Source organism: Triticum dicoccoides, chromosome 5B, assembly GCF_002162155.2.
Source record: "Triticum dicoccoides isolate Atlit2015 ecotype Zavitan chromosome 5B, WEW_v2.0, whole genome shotgun sequence".
NCBI lineage: Eukaryota > Viridiplantae > Streptophyta > Magnoliopsida > Poales > Poaceae > Triticum > Triticum dicoccoides.
In genome coordinates, this window is record NC_041389.1 from 224624786 (window position 1) to 224635582 (window position 10797).

Sequence of the window (10797 nt, forward strand, 5' to 3'; positions counted from 1 at the left end):
AGGAGGCGACGACCGACAAGAGCGCCGAGGATGCGTCGACAGGCACGAACCAGAGCGGCGGCAACAACGCCGAGCAGAACACGGAGGAGGCGACAACCGACAAGAGCGCTGAGGATGCGTCAACAGGCACAAACCAGAGCGGCGGCAACAACGCCGAGCAGAACACGGAGGAGGCACCTAGAGACACGACGGACACCGGTGACCAGATTGATAAAAGCTCCGACACTACGGAGACCGGTGGCCAGGGCGAGAAGAACGTCGAGGCGGCGCCCACCGAGAAGAAGGGTGAGACAGAAGATAACATCACAAACAAGAACGCCGAAGAGACGCCGGCCTATGCCAAAGAAGCTGGCGACGACGGCACGGAGAATAACCAGACAGCCTTCGACGACCGGACCGGCGACGATGCGGCCACCGGCGCTGCATCCAAGAACCAAACGTTCGTCGACAAGGACACGCCCAGGAACCAGACATCTACAACTGTTGAGGACACACTCTCTGAAGAAGACGGGATGGTTCTAACGAACAGTAGCACCATCACCCAAGGCGAAGAAGAGAGGCCAGTGACGGAGCCGGTGACCGGCGGCGACACAGAAACGGCAGAGCTGCTGCCGAGCGGGCAGGCAGAGCTGCTGCCGAGCGGGCAGGCAGAGCTGCTCAACGAGACGACGACGGCTGAGCAGGACGTCACGTTCCCGACACAGGCGACGGAGTCGAGTGAGGAGAAGGCGCGGAACAGCAGGAACAAGGAGCACAAGAACAAAGGCAACTTGGTGGTCGTCGTCGGCGAGTCGTCGACGGAGGAGGCCTCGAACGTTTGGAAGCTGTGCAACACGAGCGCCGGCGCGGACTACATCCCGTGCCTGGACAACGAGGCGGCCATCAAGGGGCTCAAGAGCAACAAGCACTACGAGCACCGCGAGCGGCACTGCCCGTCCCCAGCGCCGTCATGCCTGGTGCCGCTGCCGGAGGGCTACCGGCAGCCGATCCCGTGGCCGGAAAGCCGCGAGAGGATCTGGTACCACAACGTGCCGCACACCAAGCTGGCGCTGTACAAGGGGCACCAAAACTGGGTGAAGGTCTCCGACGACGGCGAGCACCTGGTGTTCCCGGGCGGCGGCACGCAGTTCCTGAATGGCGCGTCGCACTACATCGACGTGATCCAGGAGGCGCTCCCGGCGGTGGCGTGGGGGACGCGCAGCCGCGTGGCCCTTGACGTAGGCTGCGGCGTGGCAAGCTTTGGCGGGTACCTGTTCGACAAGGACGTGCTGAGCATGTCGTTCGCGCCCAAGGACGAGCACGAGGCGCAGGTGCAGTTCGCGCTGGAGCGCGGGATCCCGGCCATCTCGGCCGTGATGGGCACGAAGCGGCTCCCCTTCCCCGGCGGCGCGTACGACGTGGTGCACTGCGCGCGGTGCCGCGTGCCGTGGCACATCGAGGGAGGCAAGCTGCTGCTGGAGGCGAACCGGCTGCTCCGGGCCGGAGGGCTGTTCGTGTGGTCAGCGACGCCGGTGTACCGGAAGGACGCGGAGAACGTGGGGATCTGGCAGGCCATGGTTGACTGACCAAGTCCATGTGCTGGGAGATGGTGACGAGGACGAGCGACACGGTGGACCAGACCGCCATGGTCATCTTCAAGAAGCCGTCCAGCAACGAGTGCTACAGCAAGAGGAGCGGGGCGGAGCCGCCGCTGTGCGAGGAGTCGGATGACCCCAACGCCGCATGGTACCAATCAAGGCCGCATACGCACTGGCTCTTGTTGAATCGCTTGCCTCCCCTGATGCTTGTTGCACTGTAATTGCATGGCAGGAACGTAACGCTGCAGGCGTGCATGCACAGAGTGGCCACCGAGCCAGCGGCGCGGGGCTCGCGGTGGCCGGAGCAGTGGCCGGAGAGGCTGACGGCGGCGCCCTACTGGCTGAACGAGAGCCAGGTGGGCGTGTACGGCAAGCCCGCGGCGGATGACCTGGCGGCAGACACGGAGCACTGGAGGGAGGCGGTCAACAGCTCGTACCTGAGCGGCATGGGCATCGAGTGGAAGAACGTGAGGAACGTCATCGACATGCGATCCGTCTACGGCGGGTAAGCCCTTTCCTTTCCTTTCCTTTCCTTTCCTTGTGTGTTGAAGTTGAAGGAGGAGCATGCATGACATGGACATGGACATGGCTTGATCGATCAGGTTGGCGGCGGCGCTGCGCGACATGAAGGTGTGGGTGATGAACATCGTGCCGGTGGAGTCGCCGGACACGCTGCCCATCATCTACGAGCGCGGGCTGCTGGGGATGTACCACGACTGGTGCGAGTCCCTGAGCACGTACCCGAGGTCGTACGATCTCGTCCACGCCGACCATCTCTTCTCCAAGCTCAAGTACAGGTGCAAGGTGAGGCTGGTGATGGCGGAGGTGGACCGGATCCTCAGGCCAGAGGGGAAGATGATCCTCCGTGACGACAGGGAGACGGCCGAGGAGGTGGAGAGGATCGCCAAATCTCTGCATTGGGAGGTCCGGATGGCCGTGTCAAACGAGGGGGAGAGGCTGCTCTGCTTCCACAAGACCATGTGGCGACCAACCCAAGTCCAACCACTCGGCTAGGAAGTAGGAACACTACTACTACTACTACTACTACTACTACTACTACTACACTTTGCAAACACACCAGTATGGCAGCAATAACGAAAATAATCCTAGGATTCTTCTTCTTCACAAGTTTTGTACTTGCTTGTACGACAAGGAAACAGTTAAGAACATTATCATGTCAACAACCAGACTTGTATGGTAAAATATTTCACTAATGGCACTACAAAGTATCAACTCCCAAGAACATCTCCTTCCTTCAGGCAACAGTACTATATGAACGCAAAAAACTGAAGCAAACATCGGCTAAAGCACTTGCAATAACAGGGACTGACTGACTGACTCTTTGTTTCTCAATCATCAACGCATTATGCTAGTACGTAAATCCATTCCACAGGAAAATTGCATCACACCCCAGTGCCATAATATCGAGCTAGTATCTAACAAAATCTTACACAGCAAAGAAGAGCCTTCCAGACTCTGCCTAACATTAGAGTTTACCGCAGAGACATCATAAAACACTCAAAAGGCATGGTATCAATGCTTAATATTAGAGTTTACCATCATTACAGACCACTCAAAGGCTGCTTGGTTGGCTGCCTGGCTGGCCCTCTAGAATCTTGCACATTGCATGTTATCGTCACCGCCCTTCCGTCCATAAGGATTTGCGGCATTGATACCATGCCTCCTCGCCCCACCATCCACTTTCCTTGTCTTCCGACGTTTAGAAGCGCTGCTCTCCAAGTCGAGGTTCACTTTTGGAGGGTTCTTAAAACAGAATGACGCTGCTACAGCCTGCCGCCACATAACAAGCAATTAGATATGTCATCCATTTTCCTGCCAAGTCCAAAACTCTAGCCATACACACAATTAACTCACTTAATGCTCATCAAACATCGACATTTATACAAGGTGACAACAACAAATATCAGCTACTTCCCAGCTCACTAACTTCTAAACAAAGCCAACGAAAAGAGATTCTGAAAGTGCCAAAGGTGGACAAAATAAAGCAAAATGTCACTAGCACAGAGAGGATAAGGAAGACTACTGCAGAGGTGCCTCTACTCGACAGCTGAAATATTTGGGAAATGCAATGACAGCAAGACAAATTTCCTCCCACATACTAACACGCGCAGTGGACTGTAAAGCAAAACGAAAACATACTCCCTCCGTCCGGAAGCTGAAATGGATGTATCTAGATGTATTTTAGTTCTAGATACACCCATTTCTGCGACAAGTAATTCCGGATGGAGTAGTATACAAGTAAGAACTGGTGGTGCACATGAACCAAATACCGAGTCTTCAGAAAGAACTTGACACCAATTATACCTTCATATCAAGATCATGAACATTAAAAATGTCCTTCATGGCGTGTGAGTTGTATGCCAAGATGTAGGATCTGTAGGCTTCTTTAGCTGACTGGTTTAGGAAGTAATTCTCGCCAACGATGTTCTCCTGCCCAACAACTCAGTTAAAAATTCTGGGCATACTTTTAAAAAATGGATTGAAATAATTCAATTATCACAAAAGATGCACTTACAAGGTGTGATTGTAAATTTGGCACATTCTTATTATTGAACTCGTATTCTGTGAGAGAAATCTTCGCTGCCTGCAGACACCATTACATATGTAGTTTCGGTTAGCTGTAGAGAGACGGGCAGACAGAGAGATCATTAAAATTTATTACCTTCAGGTAAATAAGAAACTTCAGTTCTTGCGGCAACAAGAACAATAAGGCGCTTCCTTTGCCTTTTTCACCACGTGCAGTACGACCAACTCTGTGAATGTAATCCTAAAAGTCAAATTTGAATTGGTCAGTACAGTAAAAAGATAAGAGTAGAAAATGTAACTACAACAGGTAACATCACAAACCTTTGGTTCATCTGGAGGGTCATATTGCACAATATAATCCTAAACAAGGGCAATATCATTCAGTTATCAAGGAAAAGAAGAATTCATTGCACTGGTTTCAATAAAATGTTAGTCAAAAACCTCACCACATCAGGAATATCAAGTCCACGTGCTGCCACATTAGTGCATAATAAGATGCCCTTTTCTGCCTTGCAGAAGTTAAAGAATGTTGTAGTTCGTTTCTGCTGTTTTTGTTTCCCATGGATATCTTCACACTCTATCTGGAGAAAATTTAGAAGCTCTGCATGGAACTTTACTGAGCTACATGATGAAAAGAACACCATGACCTTCTTAGACTGTTTCTTTTTTAGGAAAGCATACAGAACCAAAAACCTCTTGTCGCTAGGAATGACACAATAGCCCTGCTGTAAGCCTTCCACGGTAGCCTGTAGGAGCATCATTGTTATTTTTACTATAAAAGTCCTCAATATAGAGAGATGAATTGTGTGGCATATCATTTTCTTACATTTGATTTACCATCATCAACTGAGATATAAACAGGTTTTTCTTTCCTTTCTTCGTTTTTCTCAAATGACAACTTGGCAAAATCTTCAACCTGTGGATTAAAAATACCAGTAAATTCATGGAGACAGAAAAACATCAATAATCAACTTAAAAGTTGGGACTTCAGGACAAATCCACAAACCTCTTTAGTTTGTGTTGCAGAAAAAAGAACTGTCTGCCGATTCTGTGCATCGTTTATGGTGAATAAAAAGGAATAAATGTCAATAAAGTTGATAAACCGTAGTATGTATATCAAGTGAGAATTATTAGACAGCCATATGAAAATATACCTGGGGAAGGCGTTTAAATATTTGTTTCATATCTTCCTCAAAGTTCTGCTCAAGAATGCGATCAGCTTCATCAATTATAAGACACTACAAAAAATAATGACAAATTAAGAGAGAAAGGGGTCAGGCTCTGCAATGATCACATAGCAATGGCACAACAAATCAAGCAGGCAAGCATTGCATATGCTTAAATTAGCAGTCCACATTGCTAAAGTAAACAGCTGGCCTTGGACATAATCTTGTTGGTATGAGTTCCGCCTTCCAAGAAAACTGTGTTCCCCTGCTGCGCGTTACAGTTAGGTCCAAACGTCAAGTGTTTGGCGTAGGTTCTGAAGACACACTCTCCTCTTAAGAGTCAGCCTCCATACATTGGACATTCCGGCCTCTAATCCAAAAACCTTAGCATCACCTCAGGCTTGGAGGCAGACTCTATGTAATAAAATAACCAAGCAATCCCAGCTGTCAGGTTGAGAAGGTTGGCAGACTTGGAGAATTATGCACAGGCTGAGAAGTATGTACTCCCTCTGTCCCATAATTTAAGACGTTTTTGCAAGCTAAAACAGCTTGCAAAAACATCTTATATTAGGGGACAGAGGGAGTATTTTTTAATCATTTGGGTTCATCTAAGAGGTGACCTCAGCCTCTATACATTGTGTGTGTTTTCACAAAGCTTAGAGGTAGTAAGCAGGGCCTGGTATAAAGGCAATGCTACCTCTAAACACTGCAAGTGCCATTATGCAAATCAGGGAGGTGCCGGGGCCCTTCATCACGTTGCATCAGAGCTGACCATCTCCTTGCATTGCCTCGACAATATAACCTACTGTTATGATGCTCAACTAAATACCTTTATTGGCTGGCTATGGTCTTGATACCAACATGGATATACTCTTAAGAATAAAGATACCCACTTAATTTCTACTGAGCTATAATAGCCTAATACACTAGCTTATAGGTTCTTAATTCAAAGATTGAAACTACTAAACTGATGGGGAACATATAGCATATATGATCTACTTACTCAAATGTATGTCCTGTAACTTTGGTTGAGATAGCTATTCTGCCCTATCTAAATTATCTTCACCACTCTCTCTCTCTACTCTTATATTGGCAAGAACAGATATTTGACACTTGTTATTTAGCTCCTTTATTTAAGTATTTATTTTCCTAATGCAAAATAATCCTATATTAAGCTAGCCAGCATGGCTCCTCTCATAAAAATAATAATTGGTCTTTGGCCTCCTACTTTCTACTCCCTCTCCTCTACCAGACTGCTACTTTGGTACTAGCTGCACCTGTTTGTGTTTTATCTCTCTAAGGGAGTCTGCTTTTGACATTCAGCAAGGTGTGGTCCACAGATCCTGACTCTTTCTCTTCCTTGATGAGTAGCAACTTGTGTGCAGCTAGTTTAGTCCAGATTTTGATTTATATTTTCAATTTCTTTTTGTATGGACAATGCATGTGGTGTTTAGAAGATGACTCTGTAAACTTCATAGAAGATGCTATTTTTCCAGAGTGATGCATACACAACACAACCTAACTAAGGCATCTTAGGCCCTGTTCGGAATCTATCCGCTCCCCGGAGTTGTGGAGCTCGGTTTTGACAGCTCCGTCAAAGTGAGCTGCAATCTCGTCCGCTCCGGGAGCGGAGTTAGAGGAGCGAAGAGAAACCGAACACTCCCTTAATAGAATAAGACATGCCTAATCATAATGGTTAGTAGTTTCTGAATTCTTAACTTTGTTTATTTGATACATGGAGGATGAATACAGGTCTCTTCTTCCTTCAGGCCAGTCTAGCTTATTATGTTATCTCTTCAGTAGATATATTGCTCATCTACTTTTAGTACTGATACCGTTTCTCTTTCCAATTTATGTGTCAGTTATGCAACCAGCTTCAGCAGCTCTGTGAGGCACATCTTGCAGGCACGACAGGCGTGCACATGCAATGGAAAAAATGAAAATCATATGTTAACTAGTCAGTTCAGAATTTGGGAATGGTGACCCCAAAGTGCACAACCAAAACAGATAATGCAAATTTCAAATGACCTTACATACGTTGATATGTGGTGTTAAAAAAAACATGTTACTCCGTTGGGGGTCACCATTGGTCTTCGGCCTCCTACTATCTAGACAAATCAAAGACAAGTAATATGGATCGGAGGGAGTACTTTAGATGAGATTAATGTTATGACAATGTGCATTGATTTTTCTGTGGCATATACATTCCTGGATTTAATGTTTAACCAAAGAAAGAGATGGGATTTTTAGGTCATGCATGAACAGAAGACATGCACACGATGATGAATTATAGATTTTCTTGAACTTCGTTTAGAAAATAAATTGATTTGTAACATTTCTTAGTAGTCTAAGATTATGTTTTCTACACAAGTGGATTTGTAACAAATCTGCTCCGTTCCTTGACAGAAAGGCGGTGCATACTAGTTATTTACCTTTAGTCTCTTATATATGAAACCCTTGGTGTTTTGCAGATGGTCCAACAGCCTGCCTGGTGTAGCTACTAACAAATTGACCCCCTTTGCAAGCTGGTCAGCTTCAGTTCTCCGGCCATTACCACCAATTACATATCCGAGGGTTTGTGAGTGATACTTCATCAATTCCTTGGCAACATTGTGTGTCTGGACCAAAACAAAAATACTTGTGATTAAGAACAGTGAAATACAAAAGTGCAAGGCTTTCAAAAGTTAACTATGGTGATCTGTTCAGTCTCACTGTCGAAGTAATTTTGGACTGAACGATTTGTCAATATTATTAAACAGAATGAACAAAAGTACAAAAAGTTTCCACCAAAAATCATATAATAATCTAAAAAATGTAGTACAGCAAACAACCATGTCCAATATATTTATAGGACTATTCTTTTTCAACAAAGTATAAGCCTATATCAGTTGGCCCATTGAATTTTGATCATTTTATACTCATGATCAGAGTTTAGTGCCGAACAGTGCTAACACAGGTAAACTGAACTGCAACAAATGTAGTAGCATGGTTTCTCTGGGTAATCATACCTGTATGGCAAGCTCCCTTGTAGGGCAAACCACAATAACTCCTGTGCCATTCCTCGACGAGAAATGCAGGTTATAGAGGAGCTCAATCGCCGGTATGAGGAACGCAAGGGTCTTCCCTGAGCCAGTCTTGGCAGCTCCCATCACATCTCTTCCTTCCAACAGATGTGGTATCGACCGAGCTTGAATCTGCAAACACAAAAAGGAACAAGGAAAACATGTAGCCAGTCAGCACATTTGCACAAATTCAATATGTCCTCCTACACAGCACATGTTTTGCTGCAACATACAGCACTTGTGTTCTATTACGAGCTTTCACGGAGACCAGAAAAAAAAAATACGAGCCGCGGGTTAAGTTGAATGGTAAGTTCGGACACGCACCTGGGCGAGGTGGGTGTAGTTCATCTCCCTGATGGCCTTGGCGGTGAGCTCGGAGATGGGGAGCTCCGAGAAGAGCATGCTGGTGAGGATTCCCGAGCCCTCCTTGTCCTTCTTCTTCTTTTTCTCCTTTCCCGTCTCCTGCACCTCCTTGTCATGCTCATGGTGCTCGTCTCCTGCGTCCGACTGCTGCTGCGGCTGCGGCTGCTCCTCTTGGTTGAATTCCTCGGCAGCGGCGGTCTCGTGGACCGTCTCCTCCGGCTCGGAGTCCGACTCTGGCGGCGGGGCGACAGGTTTCCGCTTCTTGGAGGATTTGGAGGACTTGGCGGAGCCCATGGTGGCTGCGGCGGCGATGGTAAGGGGAGGCTCGACTTCTAGGGTTTAATGGGTGGGGTCTTCGCGGCGGGAGGTTTTGTGGAGAAGGGAATGGCACGGTCGAGTCGACTGGTTCTCGTTAGGTCTGAGTCCGACGATATAAAGGTAACCGTCCGATGCGGCTTATATACGCACCCGATCGTTCGATCGCCCGGCAGTGCCTCCCCCTGGCCTCAGAGCCTTCTCGTGTACCGGGCCACGCCGTGGGCCACGGCACCGCGAGGAAATGGAGGCCTCTGGGCCTTCGGTCGACAGTGTAAGTTGCGTTCGTCCCTAAAACTGAACAGTAAATTCATTTGAAATAGTAAAATGCTAGATGCTCATGTGTGTGAAGTCCATGCCAAATTTCGTGGAGTTTAGACATTTCAGTAGCTTTCAGAAAAAATGAAAAATTCCAGGTCATAAGAAAATGTATATGTACAGTATTGTTTTGACGACTTTATTCTTTTTGCCATGAGCTTCTCAGATGTCCGAACAATCTAAAATTTGACACGAACATCATGCATTGTAACATCTTCCATCTAAAAAATAAGAATTTTTTTGAATTTACTGTTCACCCGGTGCAGATGAGCTCAGGCATCGAATTGCATTTCCAAGCGCAGTTGTGGTTCTCTAAAACAAAAGTGAGGCGTGTGAATTATAGTTGTATTTCTGGTGTGAAAGTTTTAATTGTGCTTCTTCAAAAAAGTGAAGTCCAGTTGCTTCCGTGTGAAGCACAACCGTGCTTTAACAAAAAGTGAAGCACACTTTGGATAGTTTTGAAGCACAATTTAATATGGTTTTTGAAGCATAAGCACAAATTTCATTTAAAAAAATCGTTGAAACCTGTTAACATGGGATCTAGTTTGGAAGATCTCGACGTAAGAAACACAACAGTGCAAACTGTTCATGATTTGGAGGCGCAGTTCGAGAGACAAATCATTTTTTTAAACGAATCTAAGAAGAAAAAACACAAACAAACAACCTTCCATTCTCCAATTCGTTGGGTGAGAAAAAACGGTTCGAGAAAACAACCTTCCATCCTCCAGTTCGAGAGATGCATCACTTGCCATCACCAGAGAAGATGCTAGTAACCTTTGCAAGGGACTACCCCCTAATTAGTGATTTCAGGATACAATTCCTTAGCGATTGATCGCCTACTACCGTGTGAAGGTGGGCTGGTCAATTGGAGGCGATCTCAACCTATGCAAGAATCCTAGGGTAGCTCATTAGCATATCAATAGATCCAATCCGAGCTCTTCGCCTATGTCGTCCATCGACGAGTTGACATCCAACTCGGCGGGTAAACCATTATAACCCATCTGCGGTAGAATAATGTAAGCAAGAATGATGTTATTGCTCGCCTAGCAAGGTCTCGAGCCTAGATAAATCTTGTGCCTCGTTTCCATCTGATAACCTAAGATGATGTCTCGTTGTAATAGAAATCTATGTACGTTCATCATACTATTTCTAAGTAATTGGAAAACACCATTGACACTTCTTTCTTGGACGGTGCAGGTTCTCTCTCGTGCATGACTTCCTCCTTGGCTTGCATGAAGCTCATCTCTAACCTAAACATGCACAAGGTAGGAATGTCAAATAGTATAACATCCTTGAGAATAATAGATATACACACATAAAGGAGAAGGTTAACCTTTGCATTCCACGACTTGGCCATTTGTAGACCGATGCACGTGTCCTTGGCGTTGTAGCACTTGACACGACGATGTCCATAAAACCCGGTGAGTGAGAGCTCTCATGCATTGACCT

At 46.6% G+C, this 10797-nt stretch overlaps 1 protein-coding gene and 1 pseudogene across 1 annotated transcript; one reads left to right on the top strand and one right to left on the bottom strand.

Annotated features, from left to right (window-relative positions):
• Nucleotides 1-2742, top strand: part of LOC119308148 — a 4793-nt pseudogene extending 2051 nt beyond the window's left edge.
• A 202-nt stretch (nucleotides 2743-2944) lies between these two features.
• Nucleotides 2945-9132, bottom strand: LOC119308147 (DEAD-box ATP-dependent RNA helicase 27-like). The gene is made up of 12 exons (XM_037584265.1): nucleotides 8677-9132; nucleotides 8299-8484; nucleotides 7723-7908; nucleotides 5279-5362; nucleotides 5131-5172; nucleotides 4951-5040; nucleotides 4571-4870; nucleotides 4446-4484; nucleotides 4261-4365; nucleotides 4114-4182; nucleotides 3903-4028; nucleotides 2945-3368 (listed from the first exon to the last, which is right to left on the bottom strand). Exons 1-12 carry the CDS (start codon nucleotides 9007-9009, stop codon nucleotides 3186-3188), a joined length of 1743 nt encoding a protein of 580 aa, XP_037440162.1. The 5' UTR covers nucleotides 9010-9132; the 3' UTR covers nucleotides 2945-3185.
• Nucleotides 9133-10797: the final 1665 nt, after the last annotated feature.

Bases quoted from the DNA above. Each gene is read 5' to 3' on its own strand.
- LOC119308147 (XM_037584265.1), bottom strand. From the start codon at position 9,009: ATGGGCTCCGCCAAGTCCTCCAAATCCTCCAAGAAGCGGAAACCTGTC. The intron at 5,041-5,130 runs GTTTGTGGATTT...TTTAATCCACAG, and splicing joins CTGCAACACAAACTAAAGAG to GTTGAAGATTTTGCCAAGTT. The intron at 4,485-4,570 runs GTGAGGTTTTTG...GCCCTTGTTTAG, and splicing joins GACTTGATATTCCTGATGTG to GATTATATTGTGCAATATGA.